This window comes from Maylandia zebra, linkage group LG20 (genome assembly GCF_041146795.1).
Source record: "Maylandia zebra isolate NMK-2024a linkage group LG20, Mzebra_GT3a, whole genome shotgun sequence".
In the NCBI taxonomy this organism is placed as follows: Eukaryota; Metazoa; Chordata; class Actinopteri; order Cichliformes; family Cichlidae; genus Maylandia; species Maylandia zebra.
The window spans coordinates 7,784,464-7,811,952 of NC_135186.1; the positions used below are offsets into that span (position 1 = coordinate 7,784,464).

The window sequence follows — 27,489 nt, forward strand, 5'->3', positions numbered from 1 at the left end:
ATAATAATAATAACTTATAATAATCGTGGCATGATTAGATATTTACGATAGGATATAATTTCCAAATAGTAAAACCTATTTGAGGAAAACCAGTTAAAGAAAAACGATATTTATGGCTGTGTGTTTTAATTCGAAACCTCTGTGACACTTTACGTCTACTTTAGTTTATGTTCTTTATTTGAAATCGCACTCATCTGTAGTCACGTTAAATCCTAACTTTGCTCGAAATGGCAGACTGATAGTGAAAAGTTAAAACTCCCCTGTGTCCTGGCGTGACCTTTTTGTGCTTATTGTAATTATTTGGACATAATACTTTAAACCCATTGCGTGCATAGTGGGATTGTGCAGGATTGCTGTCCGGACCGAGCTGCATCTGCCTCCCTCACCTGCAGTTTATGGAACAGTGGAGCAGGATTATAATCTGAGGATTACGCGCCACCGTGAAACTTTATCCCGCAGGCTCAGGTAATCCAATCACGGGTAACCTTCCAGCACCGCTCTAACAACCCATTTCCTCTCGAATCTTCGCGGAGAGAGGACAGAAAAAAGCGCAATGAGGCCCCCGAGAAGAGCCAGGTGATCTAATGCCGTTAATCATAAGGGCAAGACCCCTGCGGGGTAAGTCCGAGCGTTTAACTCTTCATATGGATAGGATAGGATAAGATAGGGACATGGTATTCATCCTCAAATACAGAAATTTCCCTCTTAAGGGAAAGTATAGTTGTCACCATTTGTTTCTAGCAGATTTATCACTGTTCCGACTGGTTTCTTTTGTGCAGTCACGTGTCTCATGACCTTCTTACAGCACTTAACCGAATCGTAAAGGATAAACAGATTCGGAGGTTTTGAAACCCGTGGATAGTTTTAAAGCAGGTACACGGCTGTACTTTAAACGACCTTTAATTGCAGCCTTGCAGCAGTTTTTAATTTAGGATCATACAATTTAATATAGTGAGATAGATATACATTTCTCCCTGTCTTCGTTGCTCTCTGATGTCATCGCACGACTTAATTCTCCAGTCAGATGATTTGTTTTTAGAGGGGTTTTTTTTAAAGCAGCATCTGGCGTCTAGAGTTAAAAACATTTAAATGTTTACGTTGAGATGATCTCATTCGCTCTTTGCAAGTTTCCCAATAGGAAGCAACAGGTGCATTTCCAGTTGGTGGGCGCGCGTGATTTCAGCACAGTGGAGCCCACGCGATTGCTCCAACTTGTGTCAGTCCGTCCCCAGCCACAGAGAGGATAATTGACAGCACTGGATTGACTACCCCTGCCAGCGCGTCCTCTCGGATACGCCGTGAATCTGCAGGCAGGCACCCGGATGTGGCGAAAATGTTTGGCGCTCCTCTCAGGGTCTGCGCTCGGAAAACATTTTATGATTCAGGTTAAAGGCTCTGTTCAGGTTTCGCGCCTTCGACACCTTCGGACGGTTTTTCCAACGATGAGTTGGATTTAAAACGGATCTTTTCGATGTGGATTCGAGGATGCAAGAAGCAGATGAACAGTCTGAAGGTAAAAAAAACAAAACCTAAAACGTGCGTGTGGAAGCGCAGGAGGAGAGTTGGAGCGCAGCAGAGAGAGAGGGAGAGGGGGCGAGAGCGCTCGTTTGGTTTATTCTCTGGATGTCTGATTAATCCGTGTGATTATATGCTCTGAGTCGTGGCTGCTGCTGACATGTTTTTTCCCCTCCTCAACTTATTCCAGTGCAGGGATTGTGTATTAACACTGTAAGCGCTTGTAGGCTACATTATTGTGATAACATCAGTAATCAGATCCACTGGGAAGCGAGTTGAGGCTAGTTCTCCGAAAAATGGTTGACTATAACAGTCATTCTGAAACCATGTGACAGGATGCTTTGAATATATTCGCTCTGCAGAACAAGCTGCGAGACCCTAAATGAACTTTTTTAAAGTAAATTCCTTCTCTTCTAAGTTTTTCTTTTAGAGTTTAGAAGCTGTCCAAACAAAAGCAGCAAAACTCGACCACAGCAACAGTCAACAGCTGTTTTGCAGCATCTTGTGACAGATGTGCGACATCCAGCAGAAGCGCTGGGTTAATTCCTTTTACATGTCGGACAGGCTGTGACTATTATTAACTAGCAGCGTGCACTTGTTCTGCTGCACCTGTGGCGGTGGTGTATCGCTGTATGAGGATGGGTGGTGCTGAAATGTTTTGAATGCACCTCTCACCTGCGATCGCGCTGACATCAAGCGCAATTAAAGTGAAGTGACGTTTTGGATAGACTTCCCCGCATAATAAACTATCATGTTTTAACTATGAGCGTCGAGTCATCGTGACTATGATTTTGCACAGACGAACACAGAATATTGATGAAAAGTAATAAAATTAAGGCGCTTGCCTGAAATCTGATAAAGGAACCAACTTTGTCTAATCATTACCTTTTAAAAGAAAAGCTTTATTCTTCTCAGATTTTGTGCCTCTCTCTCATATTGCACATGACCCACACAAATCGATTCCTCATTTCTTTTTTCTTTCTTTCTTTTTCTTTATGTGCTTAGTTGTGTGTTGGAGCTGTTTTTGCTGGATGACACGGCCAGTCTATAGCTGACAACACTCCCCGATGTGACTGTGCTATAGAGTTGCAGTGTGCGACTGTGTCAAGGGCACTGACTTTTTAGCTCATGGTCTGCATTGATTTTAATGACTCTCTCTGTCTCTCCCATTCATGCAGGCTGTTCTGCTTTCTCTTTCTATAGCTGTCTTTTCTGGGCTCCTTTCAAGCCCGTCATCACCATAATTATAATCACCATAATCACCTCTTCTTCTTATTTTTCTGCCCATTTTATCTCTGGATGGGTTCTTAAAGGACAGTTAATTGCATATTAAGCAAGTAAATGTACAAGGCAAGTTTAAATGTGAAGTAGTGATAATGTTGTCGACATTATATATGTATGTCCACTGCCATTAGGCTCCCAATAGAGTTTTGCAAAAAGCTGAATTGAAATTCTAGCAGTTATCTTCAGTCTCCTCATTCATTGGGAAAGCATAGTGGTGTCCTTGTTTGAAAAGCACTTTAAAGACTGATTTTTAAGACCAAGACCAAGACTATGGGTATTATTTATGAGTCCTATAATGACAATTTTATTTAAAAGTAATCTCATTTTATTGTCACAGCAGGTTGTGGATTACACCTTTATGTGACCAGCTGATCTTTTTTGTAGACTTCCATCCCTTTGCCAACAGTGAAAATGCAAAGTGCTTTTTGATGGGCAAAAAATACAACATCCATGCTAATAACATGGCTGAAGGGTATTTTTCCCATCGCTTGTTCACTCTTATACTTTGAATTTATCAGCCATTATAAATGTCTCTGCCAATATATGGACTAATAGCTGAAATAGCCAATATATCAGAAACATATTGGCACAAATTGTATTTATAATTTTCTAAAAAAATTTAATGTTCCCCACATCCATCCCTAAGATTACGGGTACAAGACAGAAAAACCCCCAATTTGATATAATAACATAAACAGTATACATAATAGGGATGGGGGGACTCGTTCTCCTTAACTCACCATCAGTTCATGAGTGTGCCATTATTATGTACATTAACAAGACAAAAACAGCAGCATTATGATAGCCATTCAGTGAAAGGCAGCCAGGTGGTTCTGAATCTTTCCAGAGAGTTGGCTCTACTGTACCTCAGTTTTTATAACACAGCATAGAAAGCATTTCTCTAACCCAGATTTTAAAGAATGGAGTCTTGTCTTTTTGACAATCAAGAAAATGCATCTGTGAGATGTTAAAGGAGCAAACACAATTGTCTTTGCTGGTGCTGTGGAAATCGTGACCTCCAAAGGCAGGAGAGCCACAAGATGGAGATGCCACTGTGTTTTGTCTACACAAGAATGTCAGGGCCTCAAAAAATATTCTTCCGAAAACTGTTCAATGATTGGCTGTGGCAAAACATGCGAGCTGGAGTGGCTGGTTCTTGATGGAAGTGTAAACACGTTGAGCTAATATTAGGATATATTTCTGCAAGCTTATCATTTGAATAGTGTAGATTAAGAACACATTTTAGGCAATTTTTCTAGAGCCTTTGTTTTGCTCCATGAGCATAGATGAATACTCTGAATGTTAGTGTAGATTTTGGATATGTTACTTTTTGCATAGGGATTCAAAGTGAGTATATCATCTGTATTATTACTAGCTGGCAGATATGAGCCTGAAATTGTAAAAATGTGGAAAGGATTTTGGAATGTTGCAGCTTTTCTGCAATGCCTCCAATGACACACATGTTCAGGTGTTTTTGTTTATAACTTCAATCTCAAAATATTATCCCTGTTTCCCACTCTCTCTCTCCAGGGGCACAGTATGCCAGCAACAGAAGGACCACTACCCCAACTGACACCTCAGCTCCCTGGTCAGAAAGAAACACCCATCTGCACCAGCTCCATCCATCACAGTCCCTTCATCCTCCAGCTAGCACCGGCAAGCCCGTCGGCTCCGCTCATGGCCTCCTCGGGCCCAACAACTCCATTCAGGGTCCCGGTGGAGCTGCACCCGGAGTCAGCCCGGTCCTCGCTTGGCATGCCGCCATTAGCGCAGCCCGGCAAGCGCAGGGCGATCCTGAAAAGCCCAATATAAGTTCACGTCCCCCAGTTTGTACCACTTCTACGCCAGCTCCTGTGGGCTCACTGGCACAGAAGAAGAGGCAGCAGTATGCCAAAAGCAAAAAGCAGGGAGGATCCACCAGCGGCAGACCGCCCAGAGCCCTTTTCTGCCTCACCCTCAACAATCCGATCCGCAGAGCCTGCATCAGTCTGGTGGAGTGGAAGTATCTTTTAGCTCAGGGACCAGCAGGCGTCTGGGTGTCTCAGTGCATTTGGTGTCTTTGTGTGGATGGATTGTGTCACAGAGCAGCGAGTGAATGAAAGTATAAATGAATCTATCAGTGAGATAAATAACTCAGTTTCATGATCTGAAATTGGATGCTGATTCTAAATTCTGAACTTGTAATTAGAAGGGAGGGTCCATGGAGACGAGTCATTAGCTAAACTGCTAGTTGGGGGATGGATTAGAAAAACAACGGTTATATGCAAGTTTCGGTGAAATAAGGACATTTTATCATTAGCTACATTTCTATAACTTTTTAAAAATGTGCATATACCCCCCCCAAAAAAAAAATCAAAAAACTGTTAACAGGATAATGACAGTTATCTTAATCTATTAGTACGATATAAAATACTTTTAGTGGTCTTACTTACCGTGTTCCTTAACCACCTCCTTTCAGGCCCTTTGATATCTTTATACTGCTGTCTATTTTTGCCAACTGTGTGGCCTTAGCCATCTACATCCCCTTTCCTGGAGACGACTCCAACTCTACCAACCAAGAACTGGTGAGTAGTAACAAGGATGTTATTCATGTAATCGTGTGTTAACCCTTTCAGTTTATGTATGCCTGTTTGTGGTCAGCTGGGTGTACTGTGGGACGGTGCAGGACTTCAAAGGCTTGGTTAGGTGTCATGTTACACATTTGGATGATTTTGTTGTTGTTTGTAGTAGAGCAGGGCGATATGATCAAAAATATTTATCACGATATACATTTGAAAATTTGTGATAACAATATAACCGAGGATATAACTGACACTAGACAAAATACTTTACAACTCCACAACTTTATTAGTGCAAAAAACAAGCAAACCCATCAATGTATTTTCTAAACAAGCAGCTTTTATGTGCATTAAAGTTATATAAAAATTTAACAGTGCAAATGCAAATTCCTTGCTGACAGTTTAACCAAAAGGCATTTCCAGTGGAAATTGGCCGACATGTCCTCAGCATAACCATGTATAATATCCACAAAACTTAAAAAGAGGTTATACACACACAATACGGTAATATTATGTTGAAGCGCAGTACGTATCACTCCGCGAGGTTCCTGCCTACGATAGCCGTAATGCTCCGAAAATCAATCAAGCGGTGCGGCCTTGTAGCTTAGCAAAGTCATACTGAAACATTTGACAGATTTTCAAGCGACGTGTACCACATAAAATCATTTCAAGGTCAGTAAACACAACCAGAATTCATACATAAAGCACACGGGATTATAAGGGGCACTGTCGATTTTCAGGAAAATCAAAGGATTGATTTTAAGTGTGCCGTATTTTCCAAAAAAACACAGTAATAATGACAGCCCGCTTGCATGCTCTACCAAAAATAGTGCTTTGTTGTATATCTGACGGACGAAAGCTAAACCAGTTCCACACCACTGAAGTTGCAGCATTTTTACAAACCAATTCTGGTTCATCCGTTTCATTCAACGATCCGCTTTCGCCCTTCTCATTTTCCGTCGCCGCCATGCTTTTTCCGCCGTGTGCATATGAAAACAAAGGCACTGCGCATGCGCGTTTTACCCATATTCTACCGCGATATTTCATTTTCTTATCGTTGCCCAACATTATACCGGTATTACCGTGAACAGTAGGATATGGCCCAGCCCTAGTTCGTAGTCTTACTTAGAGTCTAATGTGAAACCATTTTAATAATGAATGTGAGGGGGCATACATGCACTTTGCAGCTTTTTATAACCTTTATTGTGGAAGATTGATGCTTTGAATTTAAATTGAAGCCATGCACATAGAAAAGTCTGAAATTAGGTATTTAGGTAGATTTTTAGGTTATTTGGAGAACATGCAGTGCAAACATTCAGAGCGGGCTCCTGTACAGCTCTGATGCAGGAGCTGCCTGAGTTGGGTTGAAATGAATTGTTTTTCTCTGCTTAAAACAAAAGGAACACATCATTTGGGGCCTCACATGCTAAAAAACAGCTTGACTAGTATTTGAGGGGTACAGTTCACTTCAGAATCAAATAAACATATGTTGTATGTGGCCATTGATGTTATTTAGATTGTTTTGTGTATACTGCTCAGTTTGGGAGATGTTGACTGTAGAGATGCTTGCAGCCTCTTGAATATAACAGAACTAAGTGGCACTTGCTTTGTGGTGCTCAAAGTGCCAAAAATGAATTTGATTAGTTATTTTTCGAGAGTTCAATTTTTTTAATGCTAAACAGCAATAACAGGTGATACTCTTGTGGTTTCATTTTTCGTGTCTTTTTATACTTTGCTTTGCCATGTGTGCGTTTGCAGATGCTGAATGCACACCATGCATCATGCTGTTAGCTGATTCCACTTCCACTATTGTCATCGGCCACATAAAAACACACAATGGCTATACACTTTTGCATGAGATTGATGTGCTGGACGTGCGAGTTTCGTCAGAGGGCTTTCCCGGCAATATTTGAATAGATGTGTTGGGTTTCATTGTTTTGTTGGCACACAAACAAACACTGGTGCGTGCATTTATGAAAGCATAAATGAACTGCACACACATGCACACACCCACCCACTGGGTCATCCCTCTGCGTGTCACACAGCAGCTCCCAAGAGGAGCACTGAGGTGAAAAGACAGAGACGGAGTTTGACATAGAAACCAGTTTGTTTTGTTGACTCCATAATTACAGTGTTGTCTGGCAGCATCAAAGCACAAACAGAATAATAGTTATTACTTTACAATGCAAGAAAACAATTTTAGATCAGATCTTAGAAATATCATCGTTTTTACGTGTATAGCACCAGTTTAATGTTTTTTTTATTAAGATCATTTTTGAGAAAATAGAAAATTGATTTTTTGCACATGTGATTAAATCTATCTGATGAGTTGATTTGTAGGTTTTGTGTACATTCACACAAACTGTATGCGAAGTGAATAAACTGTGTTTGTGTTTTACTGTTGTCTGGTTTACCGTTGAATGTCCAGCAGATTGTAATTCTCATCATAGACATGAGTCTAAAAAGTTTCACCGTCAACAACGACATTAACAATGACTCTGTTGGATTTGTGTCTCATGTGAGCGTGTCAGCGAGCCAGCATTAACAACAGCACGGCGCTGAAACGAAACCATCCAACTCGCATTTTATCCATTTTGTTATTTACACCTGTGCTTTTCCTGCCGTCACATGTCAGAGTGCCTTCGGTAATAAATGGCTTTTTGTTCAGAACAGACTGATGAAATGTGAATCTTGACCCTCTCGTTATGGTGTTCATAGTGTTAGCGCAGGCAAACACTTGAAATGGATAAATAGTCTGGCTTCTTGTTACAGAGAACAATGATGATATTTGACCGCTTTCAGCAGAAAATATTTAAGTGAAGGTAAAATGCAGGGTGGACGGATCCTGGTGTATTGCACTGCATCTCTTAAAGCATCTGAAGTGAAGTGAAATTTATTTCGGTCAACAACACAGATTATCATTTTACATAAAAGTACTCCATCATACAATAATCAAAAAAGGAATAGGCTGAAGCCTTGTGGCTTATAATTATCATATCCTTTACCCCATAGGAATAATCAAATCCTTAACCAAGAAAATAAATAGCATTGATAAATCAGTTATATAACAGTTTGAAAAGAAATCAATGATAAATCAAGAAATTAAATCAACACAAAGTTATTCATCAAACCAAATTTCCGAAACCTTGAATGATACAAATTTTTAAATTCTTCCTGAAAAATGACAAAGAGAAACACATCTTCAGTTCATCATTAAGTCGATTCCATAATTTCACTCCCAAAACTGACACACAACATACTTAACATCAGCATCTGCAAAGTTCCAGCCCACCCTTATAAGTAGAATAAATATCTGTTGGTTTGTTGAGAGCTAACTGAACACACAGCATGTCATTAAAACTGATAATATAATAATAATAGTATTCAATAACAATTTGCACATTGCTACCTGCTTTTATATTTCTGCATTATTCAGTGATAGAGAAAACCTTTTAGGAGGGTTTTCAAACTGTGTATCCTTCAAACTTTAAGTAAAATGAGCTTACTTACAGCTAACTGCTGACTAGTACTTATAAACACTTTTAAAAAATACATTAAAGCTGCATGCAATGTTTCTGTGTCTTTAAAGACTCAGTGTTTATTATTAGTGCTATAAATGTATAAATTATTCACTGCAACAATAATAAATAGAAACTTATAGAAAGTTATTGATTGTAATGCACTGCATTAAATTTTTAAAAATGTGTTTATGCTAGAACTATGTAAACTAAACTCATAATGAATTGTCTTAGTGACATGCACAATCTTAAATACTAGACTCTGCATCACTAATTTTGTTTTGATATCTGCCAAATTGTCAATCTAGAATCACAACTCTGAGGCTGCCATCAGTGGTTTTTATCTGTTGTCTCCTTGTACTGAAGTCACTGGTTACAAAACTCTGGCTTTTAAATATAAAAAATAATCATCATCCAGCTTAGAAGTTAAGTGGACTGATGAAAATGACAGAATGAAGTGACAGAAATCAGAAGCTTGTCCTTTCTTGTTTGTGCCCTTGTGAAAGTGCACACGTTATTCCTATTGATCCCCAATTGTCTCTTGAAGAAGGACATTTAACCTTCTGTCCTCCAACTTTACCCAAAATCTTCATGTCAGTGTGAATCTGATTGAAACAGCAGATGACCGGGCTTGTCACTGTGGCTATTCTCACTCTGTCTGACTTGTTCTGATGTGATAAACCTCAGGCATCTACATGTTCAAGGAAGTCTAAATATATTCAAGTTCAACCTCTCGTGTAAATGGCTCACAGAATTTTATACATTTATGTTTAGATGAAACAGGACTGGGCTGAGAAAAGACTGAAGGAAACTAACGGACAAAATGAGATACGTGCTGATTTAACTTGTGTGTTTGTGCAGTTTATGCCGCACTTTATTGCCAAAGGAGCAAGAATACATTTTCTCTCATAACTTTAACCTGCAGTGTCCTCAGAGGACTTTGTCATGTGCTCCAAACATTTATTTATTTCTTTTTCCGAGGCTGGCAAGGGACCTTCTTAGCATCATAGGGAATTGTGTGCATGCGTGGATGTGTTTGTGTGTGAGTGACTGAGAGACAGACACAGAAAAACGTAACATTTTCCATCAACAGATGGGGATTATTCACGCTGCCCAAGTCTCCGCTCGTCCTCACTGCACAATGTACAGTATGTGTGAGGAGGAGAGGAAAAAAAAGTATTATCTTTTTGCAACTGTGCTCTGTCAAAGTGAATTTCAGAGTCGCATCACATAACGATTTCTCCTCTTAAAAGGAAACACTTTAAAAAAAACCCGGAATTTTTATGTATTTCTTGTTTTGCAATAATTTAAAATGTGGTTAAAATATTTTTATCTGGTTACCTCCAATTCATTGTGTTTTGATGCTTATTGGCTATTGGTTACTGATCTTCAGAAATGATCAATACAATTAGAGCCTGATCAATATTTAAGACCGACATCAACATGATCAGGAAAAAAATATTTTAACTTTTTTGGCTTTTTTTTTTCAGACTCATGAAACAGAAACAGATTTCCATCTCATTTGTTATGTGTAGTTATTTATATACACGTTTGCGCTCATCTCGCCTCTGCTCGGATCAGCGGGTTGTTTGTGGCATTCCAAACGTGTTGCCAACAGGAAAGTTGAAGGAAAGAATTCCCTCTGACAAACTTCACCTTAATTTATTGTTATTGTTAGAATGCTGATACCAATAAATCAACAACTAGCTAATACTGGCCGAGCAATAAATCAGTTGGGCACAAAATGATCATTCTCTTGGTTGTGTCATCTAAACCATTATTTTCCATAATTTGACAGAGAAAATAACTAAAAAATGGCAGATTTAAGAATCTGGAAGCTGTTATGTTAAAAAAAACCCGATAGACTTTGTATTTTTCTTTGCACCTTCTGTTGCTTAAAACTGGACAATGAAAGCACCGAGAGTGAAACAAAGCAGTGAACTGAACGTTATTGACTTTGTAATCCTGTGTGTAAAATGCAGTTGTTTTTGGTTCAGCGGGGGATTACAGCTGCTTTAATATGTTACTGTATTATTTTCTTTATTGATCTTGTAGCTGATTGAGGTCGATTACACTTAGAGTGCTGGGATGTTCGCAGCACAGCAATACAATACATCATGTTTTATAAACTTAAGCATCGGAATGCTGATCGCTACTTACAAATGAAGCAGATTCTTTATTTAACTTGGGGCTCTATGCAATCTTGCAGATATTTTGTTGGAATTTGTAAAAGCTAAGAATTAATTGAGGTGGCGTCAAAGGTGTTAAAGCCTCAATACACTTCAAAAGCAGTCTGGGAACGTATTAGCTGTTATCTGATAGCTTGTGTTGACAGTTCCCAGTGACTATCTAAGCTCAGGGCCCCTGAAACAGTGACTGATTCACTCACTGTTTATGAGTACATACACATAAAACAGAAAAACAAAAAGAGCAAAATATTCATCAGATAATATCCTATGGTTCAGAAGTTGCATCTTTACCAGATATATTCACTCTGTTCCTCTCCGTACACGCTGATTATTGTCATGAACCAAAGCCTGTAAAAACATTCCCAGTCAATCAGTAAATCTGCTGCTTATCTTCAGATTCTGCATATTTGTGCGTAGCTTTCTGTTCATTTTAGCAGTTCGTTTCAAGCTCGGTCGCATGTGCCTAAAGTCTTTGTAGTTTTATATAAGAACTGCTATAAATGGGGAAAGCAAATGTGAAAACTGGCATCTTAAAGTGGTCTTGTTCAATTATATGATCCGAAAACCACTTTGTTTCAAGCGCAATGTTCTTAGCAGAGTTAGAGGAGTTTTCATAAAGTGTGAAGGACAGGTCAATAAGGATAGTGTCTAAATGCACGGAAAAGACCACTGAAAAGATGTCATGAGGCTCTATAAGTGACAACACTCGAGCAGGTGCTTTGCACTTTTAGAGACTGTGTAGGTGTTTGATCAGCTCATTCACAGCAAAGGATGGGGAAGTGGAAAAGAAATAGATTGTTAAAAACAAAACTCTGGTAAATTTACCACAAAGAAAAGCAAAATGCTTTTAAATTGGCCCTCCATTGTCGTCTATATGCTCATCAAAGATAACACGTATACTTGAGTAAATATCTACACTTAGGATCCAGTTGCAGATTCTAGTGTTAATGCTAATGCTTATCTCATTGACCTACAGCTTATTTTACCAATAAAGTTTTGACATGTTGACATATAAATATTTTTAAATAGAATATTCTTAAATCACAGTGGTTTAAAGGTTTCAAAGCTTAATTCAATGCATGCTTGCCTGTTACAAAATACTCCTAAAAATGTGAAATGCATTTTAAATTGCTCCTCTGGTGAATTTTCATCCCGTTCATATGAGAAACAGTTAAGTTTAGGGCTGATCTCATCGGTGCTCGGTTCAGAAATGTGACTGTTTGCTGTGTATTTGTGGGTCTGTATATTTGAGATTGCGGATGAGTATCTGGGACTGAGCGAAAGTGTGCGTGTGTGTGAGCAGGTTGAGGGATTAAGCTGGCCAGTGGATTATCCGTCACTAAATGAGCGGAGGTTGCAGCGAGGGGAGGTGGATGGGGCGAACGCATGGATGATGGATTGGAGGATTGGATGAGTGGAGAGATGTAGGGTGGGAGCTTATACGTGGGAGGGTCATCTAATAGAGAGGAAATTTGAAAAAAACAAAACAAAACCCAAACTCTGTCATGTGACTGAATCAAATTCTCTCCCCTCTGCTGTCAGATAATGTCTTTCTGTGTCAGACATGCTCTTCAGATCTCTATTTAAGCATCACTCGTCACATCTGAAATCACATAATATGCACTCACTATGTCTACTGTCGCCCAACATACCTTTGTGTAAATTTCACTAGTATGTGGCAGATGGATACGTGTTACCATGGTAACCTGACCTCGCTTGAGATGAACAAAGTGATGAAAAAAAATATTACACCTGATGAAGTGAAACTTCATGTTCATTACAAAAAAATTGGATAATTGTCTATATAGTTAAGGACCTAACTGTAGATAGCAGTAGCCATCTCCACATGTGGATGCTTGAAATTGAGCATGAAGGTATACACTTAGCCTCAGACTTCTCAGTCTTCTCTGCTCATCTCTTCATCTCTTATTAGATGTGTCATCCTGTCTCCTTAACTACCTCAGCTTTTCCGCTTTGAAGCCTAGTTTTATGCTCAGATCTCTGTCTGTTCTTATTATTTTCTTTATTTAACACGCCTCACCTTTTCTGCATTCTGCTATTCTCTTCACTTCCCCTCACTGTGCAGAGTGGAGAATGCATATGTTGTTAAGCTGGGTAGTGATTCAGGAGACATGTGACAGCCCCTTTGACCACTAGCTGACAAACCTTCACTGCTGATCAGCTCAGGAGCTCATTAAGAATCCAATATGAATCAGCTGAATGAAAATAGTGAGTAAGTGTGTCTGTCTGTGAGATCTTTAACCCAAGAAAATGTTCATGACTTAGGTGACATCTCGCATGTTAACAGAAAATACTGCTTGTCTTTTTAAACTACTAATGTGCAACTTTTGGCCAAAAACTTGCATTTTATCTTAACATAAGTTCAGGCTGTCTTCTTGTTCCACGCCTGCAGTTATCATATACAGCACATTCATTATCAGCCTGTTCCAGCTCTTTTATTAAAGCTTTGTGATATTAACCGTGGCCAGATATTTAAATCAAAGCTCATGGTTTGATTTTTTTTTGATTTTTTTATTTATGGCTATACCATTCACTATTGGACTGGCCTGCAGGACCACTGACTGTTAGGGTGTTTCATCCACCTTCTTTGACTCATGTTTTACATACTGAAAGAAGCATTCAGCACATCGGACAGCGACAGCCACTCAGTCCAGTTTCTTTTATGTTGGGCACAACCAATGTTCCCTCTAATTTTTCATGTGTCTGAGCGAACACGTAAACTCCCTGAGCGACGCCTTGGACCACTGTGAGCAACAGCAGACGTGTGCACTGTGGTCACGCCAACGTCGAATCCATCCAAGTTACGTGTTTTATTAAAATAATCAAAATAATCACAGCATTTATGTTAGACTACTTTTAACTGCTTTAGCCCACTTACAATGAAAATTAAAGAAAATCTTGTTCATGACCTGTTTAGGATGTTAACACTATTAGAAGTAAAATAACTTGAACTCCAATTTTGAAAACACAACTTTCTTTCTTTTTTTTCTTTTTAAAAAAAATAAAAATAAAGCTCTGACTTGTATTATGAGTCTGTGGTCTGGGAGAGAGTCCTGTAACTCTCTGTGTGCAAAATACAGTATATAATAACCAATGTTGGGCAATTAATTATATAGTTACTTCTTCAAAAAAGTAACTGAGTTTTGCAAACAAAGTTTTTTGCAGCTGTTTACCTAAAAATGCTGCAAAGGCGTTTTTTTAAAATAAACATTTCAAAATATTTACAGAACAATCAGCTGTTCTGCATCAAATCTGATGCCATACAAATTATTTGTGTCACTCCAAAAATAATTTCTGTCCACTATGAGACAAAGGAGAACAACAGCCTGATACCTGCAGGCCTGACAACAGGAGATGTATCACTCCTGTAACACCTGTAACATCATTGCTGTGACACACACAAGGAAACTTGTCAATTGTTCCGTCTGTCCTGCTCACATCTCCAATGGTTGTACAAGTTGTCAATAACGTGGCTTCACTCCACATCAGCCACGCCGCTTTGCTAGTTAAAACGCCGGTGTCGGTACATAAGGACGCTGTCATAGCCTGTCAACGACGTTGATTAGCTGCGCATATACGAATGTGAATCGCATCATTGGCTGGACTAACGTATTTACTTTAATTTTTTTTTGTGTGCGCAACGCAGACTTTTTTCTGCGCAGAGACCGTGCCAGTAGTGCGCAATTGCGCACACGCGCAGCCTAGAGGGAACATTAGGCACAACATATAAATCAAATTAAATCGCATCCAATCGTCATGGTAGACTAAATAAGATGAAGTATATCTGAAAGTGTCAGATCAAGAAGAGCAAATCTGATCAGTGTAGAGTCTGTGTCTGTGTTTGAACAGTTCATGTTATCACTTAAATATAATTAAAAAATGAATTATATGATATCATATATTAGCTTACACCAAACCCTCCACCCCTGGGGCTGTGAAGCTTGGGCTAGGACCTGTTAATGTAGTAAAGTGTGGAATAGACATTTCTGGTTTGGTTCACCTGTGTGTTGTAAAGCACACAAGCTAAAAAAAACTTTTTAAAAAAGCGCACAAACTACTACCTTTAATTATGCTCTAATACCTATTAAAATAAGGCTCTATTCAAATAAAGTCCACTTTCATTATTTTGGGTCAAATGGTTTCTCCAGTGTTCTAGATTATCACAATGAATAATATATTTTTGCTTATATAGGAAGAGGATGACTCATTGCTTAGCTCCATTCGTGTCCTTGCTTTGTAAACCTGGCATGAAGGGAAGAGAGCAGGCGTGATACTGAGAGAGAAATTGTATTATCAGTGCTGCAGTCAGTGGGAGACATATAGGCATTTAATATTGATGTGACAATTTGTACATAATGAACAATCATGGAAGAAAAAAAAAAGCAGACAATTTTTTGATAACAAAACAAAAATTTGTTTAACATTTGTTAATTTCTCTGATGTGTTTTCTGAGTAGTTTTCAGTGTATCAGCCCACTTAACCTGATTGGCTGTGTGTGCAGTCTGTCCTCATTATTGGAGTCAATTTTTACTGCATGTGGGTGAGCCTTCACATCAGGGGTGCTCAATCCCAGTCCTCGAGAGCTACTGTCCTGCAGCTTTTAGATGCATCCCTACTCCAACACAGCTGAATCAAATGTTTGATTACCTCTTCAGCATGCCATCAAGTTTGGAAAAGGCCTGATAACAAGCCATTCATTTGATTCAGCTGTGTCGGAACAAGGATGCATCTAAAAGCTGCAGGACAGTAGCTCTCGAGGACTGGGATTGAGCACCCCTGCTTCACATGAACAGCATGAGTCAGAGATCAAAGGGTAAATAATTTTTTGGCTAATGCTGGATATTAAAATTAAAACCATGGTAATGAGCCACATAATTTTCTGATTAAAACCATAGGCAGACATTGCAGGAGGGTTGTTTCACTGTTAGTCATAACATGAAGTCAAAGCACATACCATGGAAAATCCATGCTTCGCCTAAACTTCATTCATCTTGATTGTAATATAAAAATTGTTCTCACAAAACCTGCCTGAAAAAAAAAAAAACCATCCCTAAGGTTATTTTCAAGTGGGGATGGGGTGGGGGTGCATTTGTAGCCTAGCCCAGCTGACATCGCACAGTAGGTGAGGTACACCCAGGGTAGGTCACCAGTCGATCAGATTCCTAAAGCAGAGACAGGCAACTTTTGAAGCTCACATGGACGCCTACAGACTGTTTAGAATCATTATAATTAACCTAACAAGCCTGTCTTTGGAGACATGCTTGGAGAGGAAGCCAGAGCACCTGGCGATAACTCACAAAGGGTTGCGGTTGAGGGAAGTTCATGAACCACTGGACCACTGTGCTACCCTGTATGTGTGTGCATATTTATGTGTATTTACATTCATCCACTCATTGTAAAAAAAAAAACCAAAACTGTTTTAAAAATTTAGGATTCTCTTACAGTAATAAATTGTTTTTTGTGCGCGACCACAAATGAATACAACAAATGTTAATTCTTTTAAGGAAAAACGGTAAGAGCAAGGAATTTAACGTTTTTATTGTATAACAAAGTTCTGATTATTTAGCAAGTGAAAAAAAACTTATGGGAATTTAAATGTTTAAGGTTAAATTGTTAATTTAGATGTTCTGTGATGTTTTTTTTTTTTTTTTATCTACAGCAGACTCCAAAAGTGTTTAAAGGGGACTTGTTATGCTCATTTTAACCGTATGTGAAGGTGGTACATCCCCTCAGTTCACTGATGCTGTTTTAGCTCGTTTCACTTTAAGGACACTGTCTGTTCAAGCCAGCTTTCTTCTAATTGGCTGCCGATCACATATTTAATTTGAAACTAACTGTATTAAACTGTAAAGGTAAGATTTCATAATGCAATTTAACGGTGACATTTTAAAGAAAGTGTATGTTTGTGACAGCACATGAACATTTTCCCTGGAAGTTGAGAAACTGACCCTGCTATTCTTATATTGTGTTATTGTGCATCCATCTATACTGTACAGGAGCCCTGTTTGTTTGTATATGTACAACTGGACAGTCAGCATACAATTGTGTATATGCATTTGTTGCGATCTTATGGTTTTTTTTAAAAATGTGTTTTTCCACATCTGACTTAAGTCTTAAAAATGGTTACATAAGTTTCTCTCAGGCACGGATTAAAGGTTTAGGGAAGAGGCGAAATGAGGGTCACACAAAGCAGCGCACTGCTCTTTCAAGCATGTGAGCGTCTGTGTTTTTCTGTACATGTGTAAAAAGAAGGGACAACCGTATAGAGCTGCTATACATTTTGTTCTATACATGTAGAGAAACGTGGTCATTAAGAGTCTAAGATCACACAGTTATTAAAACTATTCCTGTCAGGCTGATTTCATCCATATTTTCTATTGATTACTGAGGAGCACAATCATTCGAAACAAGAGGAAGGAGACAAAGATGCATTAGGATCAGTATTTGGGATCAGACTAGCATAACATGAGACCTAGCATAAACAGTCAGATCTCCTCTTCTACTTTCTTGTGTCCATTTGCATGCAGGTGCAGTGTCTCCTTTTTATGTGTATGCATGTATATAGTGTATGCGTGTAGGTGGGTGTAAGGAACGATGTAGGTGTTCCCATGTGAGTATGTGCTGTATGTGAGGTGAAGCCCTCTCATTAACAGCCAGGCACAGAAAGCATGGATGCTGTTTGTATGTGTTTGAGCAGAGAAAGATTGGCAGTGATAGCTACAGATAGGAAGACTGTTCTAGAAAAAGGTGAAGACAAACATATCACACCCATCACATAACCACATGGGTCTCTATTCTTCTTCTATATGAGAATCAGCACCGCACACCTCAGTTAGTATTTTGCTGTTTTACTAATCGCAGCTGATCCATTTTTCAGATTTTTAACTTTCTGGCAATGGTTAATGCGATAATAATAAGGATAGCTAGCATAAGTGAGAACAAAAATTCATTCGGCACTGAGACAGTGTGTCTCTGTAGTTCACTTCAGCCTCACAAGGCTGTTTTCTTTTATACCACTGAAAGGTCCATATCTCTTCAACATAAACCCATAAAATGAAAAGAATGGAAGAACATCTCTGCACAGAGATCAGATGATAACGTGTTCACAGTGTGCACACACTGGCTTTTGACAGAAGCGGGAAAATGAGGTCGAATTTAGTTTATGTGGCTAAAGCTGTGAAATACACAACAATAGGAATGTCCTGTGTATGCAGGAATGGACGGACAGACAGAGATCCTCATCCTGTGTTTTTATTATCTCCTTATTTGATTATGTTTCAAATAACGATCTGAAAGGGACTTTTTGAGCATTTGATGTATGCCAGTTAAACATTTTAATCAGACTGAGCTGGGCCAGCTGCAGTGAGGGAACGATGGCTGAAGGGAGAAGACCAAAGTCAATGTTGTTAAAGCTTCATTTATCCTGTTGGTTTACACTCTGTTAAAGCTTGCTCACTGCACATTTGTCAGGACTACGTATAAGTGTGTCCATGCTTGTGTGTGAGTGTCTTGTGAAATGTCAACAGCAGTTTTATGCTTCAGGGTGTATGTGTGTGTATGTGTGTGTGTGTGTGTGTGTGAGCGAGAGAGAGAGAGAGTACATTCATCCTGGGCTTGCAGATAATACAGATAGAAAGTGTTGACACACCATGAACGGGAAAGAAAGTTCATGCGCAAATCTTGTGTGAACATATTTGGTATTTGTGTGTGTGTGTGATACATGATGGAACTGCAATGTGTTCAAAGTTCATCATCTGTTCTTCTGTGTGCGTATGTGTGTGTGTGTGTGTGTGTGTGTGTGTGTGTGTGTGTGTGTGTGTGTGTGTGTGTGTGTGTGTGTGTGTGTTAATTCTGAAAGTATTATTTTATCAATTTTAACAAACAGACTCACAAAACAACTAAACACTATTTTAAAATGTAGTCTTGTTCGTAGTCTTGTTCTTCTTAGAGTCTCCAAAATGTTCAAATATGGTGATGTTGTTAATTTTTAATTGAATTATGATACTTCAAGTTCACTAAGGAAATAGAATTTTCCCCCCACCAATCTCTTTAATGCTACACAACCGTGGGTCAGTCAGTGAGCAGGATAACATGTAATCACTGCCATGGATTTATATAGCGCTTTTCAAGGCACCCAAAGCGCTTTACAATGCCACTATTCATTCACTCTCACATTCACACACTGGTGGAGACAAGCTACGGTTGTAGCCACAGCTGCCCTGGGGCAGACTGACAGAAGCGAGGCTGCCATATCGCGCCATCGGCCCCTCTGGCCAACACCAGTAGGGTAAAGTGTCTTGCCCAAGGACACAACGACCAGGACAGAGAGCCCGGGGATCGAACCGGCGACTTTCCGGTTACAGATATGCGTCCCAACCCCCTGATGGGTTGGGGTAAGTCAGTGAACATGCTCACAAAGATATCCATAGATAAAGAAATATTTCTCTTTGTCCCTCTTGCTGTGTGTGCTTGTGTGTGTGTGTGTGTGTCGTCGCTGTTAAAGTAGCCTCAGGACATCCGTGATCATACAGCTTTATTAGAGTGTGGTCCCATCATTGTGAGTCATTTCCTTCCTTCTCTGAGCTGTCACTCCTCTTCATCATTATCATGTGTTAAATATAGACTTTTCTCTATAACCACAGCAAACATGCTCATGCAGTTTAAACGCGAAAGAATATAAACTCTCATTGAGGTTAGTGAGCGAATGTGCTGCACAACATGTTTTCCCGTAAAACCAGCTTGGAGCAGGGAATGCCATATTTTTATATAATGGCACTCACTTAATGCTTGAAATGTTTACATTTAGCACATTATGAGTTTTTATCAACAGTGTACTGAACATGTTGACACACACACACACACACACACACACACACACACACACACACACACACACACACACACACACACACACACACACACACACACATCTGAGTGTTATGCAAGTGGAGCCAGGGGGCTTTACAGGTTTTTAGGCTGTGGGGTGACAGTCGCCCAGATGTCAGGAGGCCTGTTTTACTGACTTAGCACCCAAAGGCCCAGGGACCACAGACACTGCAGGGAATGTAGGACACAAACACATAAACACACACATACGCTTTCTAAAACCTCACTTGGGCACAACGGAGCAGAGCACACTTAGCGACTGCAGTGTTAAGCCTTGCACAGCAGACACAACACAGTGTTCTGCTGGACTTGACCCAAATCGCAGTCTTCTGAGTACAAGCTCTTTATATTGAGTTTCTGGTATTGCCACATTCTGCATGAACTCTGCTTGAAATGACCAGGTGCTGTGTTTTATTTAGCGGTGAACAAAAAGCTAATGGCAGCAAATGTTAAAGGAAGAACAAACTGTAATATGGATGAGCCTTTGTATAAGCTGCGATTGTCTTGACCTACTCGGGCTCAAAGGTGATTCATTTTCCGTCAGTGAAGCTGCTGTCCTGCAGGTGTTGTGCGTTTTACATGAAAATGTATATTATTCTAACAAAAACTGTTCAGAGTGAATAATGAAAGTGGCAGTGGATTGAATGACCAGGAAATGTGATGAGGAGATTATCTGTTACTAAGCAGGTTTATAGCTGGCGGGATAAATGAGAACTTAAATCTCTTGCATACACCAGTTTTCTCCTTTAGCTGGATGCTTTGCTGCACATATGATGAAGAGCCACTGTGGACCTGCTGCGTGTTTGTTACTGTTATGCAACTTTTACTATTCAGTCAACTGCACTTCTTCTTGACACTGCCATGAGAGTCTGTACATTGCCTATAATGAGTAAACAACACAAGTTTCCTCTTTGTTTTTAAGTTAAAAAGAAGTTTTTATTCTTTTTATCTTTTTGATCTTAAAAACATAGTATTCTACCTGTAAACAGGCTTTAACCTCCTAAGACCCGAACTCTTCCACAGCATGCATTTTTAATTTCTCTTTGATATTTTGGCTGATTGGGACCTGATGAATGTAAAAACAAAGAATTACCAGATTTTTGTTTCTAAGAAAAATAAGAGCCACATATGAAGATATTCGTTTAAAATTTCGATAGAACAGTAGCAGTATAATGTCCTTGTAAGTGGATATCAGGCCCTTGTAGAGCAACATTGAGTATTTTGGTCTAACCCAAAATGTGATGTCCACATATGTGGACGGCAGGTCCTAGGGGGTTAAATAATGAGATACTCGAAGAGTTGGAATGCATACATGTGTGGTTCTGTGTGTTATCCCTGTGTTCCATGTTTCCATGCATGTGCGCTACCTACAGTTTGTTTTAACTAACTGGATGTTTATATTCATTGTGTTTGTCATTCGCATTTTACATACAACATGGCCTGCTGCCGTGACAACTGTGGCCATGGAGACTTGTGCAGTATTTGAGTTGATGGCTCTCAACAGGAGAGAGAGGCAGACTGAGAGGAGGAAGAGAAGAATAAGAAATTGAGAACAAGGAGGACAGGAGAGTGTTCAAGAGAGGGGAGAAGTGTGTAAGGTGGAAAAGGAGGTGATAATGAGAGCAGGAAAAAAAGGTTAGGACAGAAGGAGCCAAGAGTGGAGAGGTTAAGATTGTTAACCTTAACCTCTTTTTAACATCTTTCAACATCTGGATTATGAACATCTCTTATCTGAAAATAGTTTAATTTAATTTAATTTCTGTGTATCCCAAATTGATTTTACTTTGTCCAAAGATGGTACATGCAGTCAGGTCCATGAGATAAAGTTTTCCTAAATGTATCTTTTTACATCCTTACATTGAATTTGCCATTTTAATGCAGATTTTTAGCTTGAATTAAAGTATTTTAATAAAGCATTACAATAATGTTTGAGGAATTAAATCAATTTTTTGTTTAGTGCCATCATTTTTACAGGCTTTAAAGTAATTGTGCAAGTTACCATAATTATATACATAATTATTATATTTATATTTTACATACTTGGGTGCCAATCCTTTGCAATGACTGACTGATGTCCTGAAACCAGTGACATTAACTAAAAGGAGGTACTTTCTAACATGCACATCTAGGACATGATTTTTGACAGACTACTCTGACACAGTAATGCAAAGTATCTGATCTTATTTCACATGACTTCTTGGTTGTTTATCTTTTATTTAGTTGTTTTGGCACACTCATATAACAGATACAACTAGATCTATTTTAATAATCAGTTACATCTACAGGTCGTGGACAAATGTATAACGTTTGACTTAATTTGGAGATAAATTAGTCTTGACGATACAGATTCCCATAATGAAACACACCATACTACTGCATGAAGTATGGCCTTCAGAAGGAGACAGTGTCTCTAAGTCACGACTTATCAGTATAATAATTAGGGAGAATTAAAGAGCTCTCTGTATCATCTACATCTGACATGATATCACAGGACAGACCTCTATTTCTGTAAATGAGAGATCTGTGAGGGATGAGGGCCGCAGACAGGAAGCTTACAGTAAAAATCGAATCTTTGCCAGCTCTAACCTGCAGCACATAAACAGTAGAGGTGAAAATATGTAATGGTCTATATTGCAACCACTTCAGTTTATCTCATGAATATAACATGTAGATAAAAAGATGGACCTAATCATTAAAACGAGTGGTGTGTGCATGCATGTGTGACTACCTACCTTTCTTGTTTAATTCAGCATTTTCATGAAAGCTTAAAATATATATGCTTTTAAACGAGAGAAATATACATGATAAAAGGTTCTATCACAGCCCGATATAATCTTTGTGAAAAACTTTCCTCTTCTCCTAAGAATAAAAAGATGGGAATATCGGTGGCTCTTCTGTTGATGTCCTGCTCATTGCTTTGAGCAGGACATCCTGAGCCTTTCTGGCTGTCATTAATCTGATTAAGACCAAAGGGAAACGGGCTAATAGGAGCTGATTGGCCTGCTTCTGGCTGTCTGGTTGATTCACCTACATGTCCGTGACCTCACAAACAACCATGCAGTGGCCTGCTGACAGAATCACACTAAAGCACTCTCTTACACTCTCACAAGAGCATACACAGACGTCCACAAAAATATTCCCATGCATAAACACTCTCATAAAGTTAGTTAGCAGAGGTGGTAGTGTAGCTGCCAAAGAATGTTTTTGAGGACAAAGAGGCCCTGCAGAGGCACCGTGCTTCTCAGAACCACAGTCTTTGAAGCTGTTCTGGACAATATCAGACTTCAGCATAGCTATCCACTATTCTAGTGCAACATTAAACCCATGCCTGCTGAGTCCATGCCTCGATGGATCAGAGCCGCTTTTTTCTGCACGAGGGGGAGCTATACATTATTAAGCAGTTGGTTTTAATGTTGTCACTGATTGGTATGGGACTGGCTACAGCTCCTTGGTTTCCCCTGTGTAGATATTACCATGACACATCATCAGCTACTGATGTAATTTGACATCAGTAAAAAAAATCTCTTGTTCCAGAGGGCTTTTCCAGTACAGGGCGAAAGTAGAAAGACAAACAGAAAATGATTTTTTTTAGAGGTGAAGGACATACAGAGACCAGGCTTTGGCTTTAGAGTCCAAAGAGGAGCCAATGTGACACCTCGTGTTTGTCTTGCTTGGTTCTTCACCTTTTTAGGCGATAGAGAACCGATTCATGCATCGGGATCTATTTAATTTAGATTCTTTTCATGCTTAAAAACACAACAATCAGCAGACAAATCATGTGATCCACTGTGACATCATCGCAGTGGATCGCAGTTCATACACAGAACATCATGGGATACTACAATAACTCTTAGGTGCTGAATTGCCATGGTTTAAACACACACAAACCACATACACAATGCAGCCTGAGCCACATTGCATTGAACCTAATGACAGCTCGTATTACCATCACTGAGGGAAGTGACATCGACTGAACCTGCGTCAGCTCTCTGTGTGTGTGTGCTCTGATGCTCCCAGCTGATTTGTTAGGCAGGTCAGGCATGGTGATGTTCCTTGTTTGTGATTGATTATAAGCATACAGTCACACACGCATACACTCAGGCATATATACTGTGCATAAATTGGGTTATCAAAAGCACATAAAAAGACGGTCCATTGGAAAAAAATAATCAAAAGCATTTTAATCTGTCAATTTCAATCAAACACAGTAAAAAATGATCCAAATAAACTAACCGGAATGCTATTTAAAACCAGCAAGAACATAAAAAAGCTAGTTTGTGCTTTTATGTTAGTATCTTTAGTCTTTTCATGTTGAGATCGGGACGCCTGGACACTTTTGTCACTGAAGTCTTTGTAGCTCTGTGCATCTGGTGCCAATGGTATTGCATTACTCATGATGGGAAGACTGAAATCCTTAATGTATGGAGCTAGAAGAAGGGGGAATACACCCAGCAGGATAAAGCAAATCTGTTGTGTTCAACAACCGAGGGTGTGAAGAACCAGACAGAAAAAGAAATGTAGGTTTGTCAGTATAGCAGCCATCTGCAGACTGTCACTGCTCAATTTTACAGCTTTTCTATAGTTAACACCTCCACTGCTGTCACCTCCAATCATTTATTTCCACACTTTCTCTCATGTCCACTCAGATTATTTACAGCCTTATGTAACTGGGTCTGGAATTGTGTCACTTCCAATTCAAATGAAATTAGTTTCAGTATTGGGATCATTCCTGGATTCAGTCATGGATTATTTCTCAGTATAGTACACACATCTGTGCATGTTTTTTTTCCCCCCCATGGGTTCTTCTAATAGCGTCATATGACACTGCACCGAACCGATGTAAATTTATTTATAGGTAATCTTAAATCTAAAGAACAGTGTCATAATTCCTTTGAGAAAGGAAGTGTTCGCCCACAGAGGCCGTTCAGTGAGGAGCTGCTTTTGTCCTGCATTGTTTTGGTACACACATTTCTGCCTCGCCTGCTATCTTTCGGTGTGCTAAACAACAGCAGACTCTTGTCACAGCAGCTCCTTAACTTACACAAAGGCTGATAAGAGGGAAGCATGGAGGAGAAGCGAAGATGGCAGAGAGCTTTTCTCTTTCCTCAGGATAACAGCACAGATAAACGTGAAAACAGTCTGCACTAACAATGATCCAGTATGATTTGAACCCCTTAATCCACATAATCAAACGCTCATTTTCACAGTTTAGTGAGAGTGTTTTTGGCCGTTGTTACTCTCTGCATTTGCATTATTATTATTGTTTTTGATAGACTGACACATTTTCAAGCATTAACACACAGTTGATCAGTGCTTTGGTTTGCATAATATATTCTTTAACTACTACTGCAGATCTGTAGGTGAGATCAGGACAACTAATCCTAACCAAGACTGCCAAACCACTTTCAAATAATGAATTAGGTGGTCATGTGTACTGGGAGAGTGCAAAAAAAAATTACTTGCTAGCATAACTGCAAAGATTCACACAACATAATGTGGCACTTGCAGAGTACAGCCAAATCACCACTGCTGCTCCCACTTTCTCATATTGGAGAACACAATAATTGATTCTTATCATTTTACCACAGTCTATTGACAGAGTGTACGTATACAGCAAGCATGCAGGAATAACTGCACTGTATGTAACTCATTCTGATTCACTACCTGTGTGAAGCATGTTATGCTTATTTTAAGTTACCAGTGTGTATTTAAAGGTTTCTGTTTCACGCTTAACTCTTATATTTTATCCAACAAGGTAATGTGAAAGTTATAAGATATCATATACAGAAACACTAATTTCACACTAATCCAATTCTGTTAGTAGTTTTAAAAAATTTTTTTTATCTGCATATGTGATTTTCCTTTTTCCTCACATATGCATTGCCCTTCATTGTCCACTGCTCTTTTCTCTCTGGCTCGCTGTGATGTCGTTGCATTTATACTCATCAACTTTTCTGTTGCAGTTTCCCAAGACAACAGCAAAAACACGAGCCATGCTTATGCAGAGCAGACTGACCGCCTGCATGAAGAACTGTGCTCTGTGCATGTTAAAATGAAACTCAATTATATCAAATTAATATAATTATTCTGTGAGGGAAAAGTCACAGAGCGTTACATTGAGTCATCATGGTTACACACGTTCACATCACGTACGCACACACTGGCCAATGTAAACACAGAAATACACGCGCTGCGCTCTGCCTCTTTTAGACTCCATATTATTATATGAGTGTATCCTTACAGTGAATAGTGAATGATCACTTCATTATATGATTTAAGGGCTAACCTGATCAGATACATGCCAGGCAGTTAGCTAAAGATGAGCACTGCACAAAGATGCTTTGTATATGCTCTTGTAAAAAAATAATAATTATATTTTAAACTATTTCAGTCCTGTTCGGTTGACATACATGCTAACATGGGGGTTGTACTGTCTCAGCGTATGTGAACACCTGCTTTTGTCCCACATTAACTTCAGAGGCTGAATGTGAGGCAGACGTCCACGTGCCCTCTCAATTTTTCTGAATGTGCAAACAAGGGTACCACCTACACATGTCCTCCAAGTGGAGTAGAAAATACTATAATAAGAACAACTACTTGTCCACAGATATCTACCATGTGATACAAAATATTATTCCACATTTGTGCACACTGCAAAAATCTGTCTTCTCTCTCCCATAGTCTGTGCTTCATCCGTCCTCCCTGTACTCTCCTTTTCGTCTTCTCTTTCCCCCTCCCCCACACGTTAAAAAATATATTTTTTTACTCTCAATAAACTCGAAGCAAGAGTTTTGTGTTAAATGCAGCTGAAGTATAGAAACGTTGTTTGTTGCAAATACCTATATCTTTGCAAATCTGCTTGACATAAACTGAATGGATGCAAAATACATTCATTTGACCAGATTCCATTAAATTTAACATGTGACACTGTACTTTTGTAACACAATTACATGGAAAATTTACATGTAATTAAATGCGTTAAAGTGGGTAGAATTTAGTGTAGAACACTGCAGAAGGCTGACCCTGTTGGAGTGAGGTTTCTTCCTGTTACAAGGGATTTTTTTTCTTCCCACTGTCACCTTGTAATTGCTAGATCATCTGATTGATTTGGTTTTCAGGGGCATTCATTTATGTGTGTGGCAATTTAAAGAAAACACAAATGTACCAGAGTTTGCTCTTAAAACTGGCAGTGCAGCAATTTGCGCATTTGTCCAGTCTAGTGAAGGACTGGTGTGCAGAAAAGAGCTGCAGCTACATACTAAAGAAATGTAGCTGCTGCATTGCAATCATTAAGCTCACATGGAGCATAACCTTTTAAATCTTTTCATATCAACAGCACAGCTCTACCTGAGTGCTCATAACCCAAACTGTGCTTGATTGAAAACATGGTCTAGAGTCTCTGTAAGTCCAAAAACATCAACTAGGACATTTTGTTCATCCGCTGCACACAGACTGTCAGCTCTTTTGGCTTTAGCTCAAGCAAGCAAAATTTCTTGTCTAGCTCCCAAAACAGGGGAT

The 27,489-nt window shown here is 39.2% G+C and overlaps 1 protein-coding gene across 13 annotated transcripts in view; it reads left to right on the forward strand.

Annotated features, from left to right (window-relative positions):
• Positions 1-351: 351 nt before the first annotated feature.
• cacna1db (calcium channel, voltage-dependent, L type, alpha 1D subunit, b) overlaps positions 352-27,489 on the forward strand; it is a 90,768-nt gene continuing 63,630 nt past the window's right edge. For 4 of the 13 annotated variants that reach the window (XM_076878032.1, XM_014407506.3, XM_076878035.1 and 1 more), the window contains exons 1-3: positions 355-618; positions 4,330-4,801; positions 5,258-5,363. In XM_076878032.1, the coding sequence (XP_076734147.1) occupies positions 585-618; positions 4,330-4,801; positions 5,258-5,363 (612 nt within the window). In that variant the 5' untranslated portion in view covers positions 355-584. Of the gene's footprint in view, positions 619-748; positions 1,514-4,329; positions 4,802-5,257; positions 5,364-27,489 lie in introns of those variants that run through there. The other 9 variants (XM_076878033.1, XM_076878039.1, XM_014407507.3 and 6 more) reach the window with 7 other exon arrangements.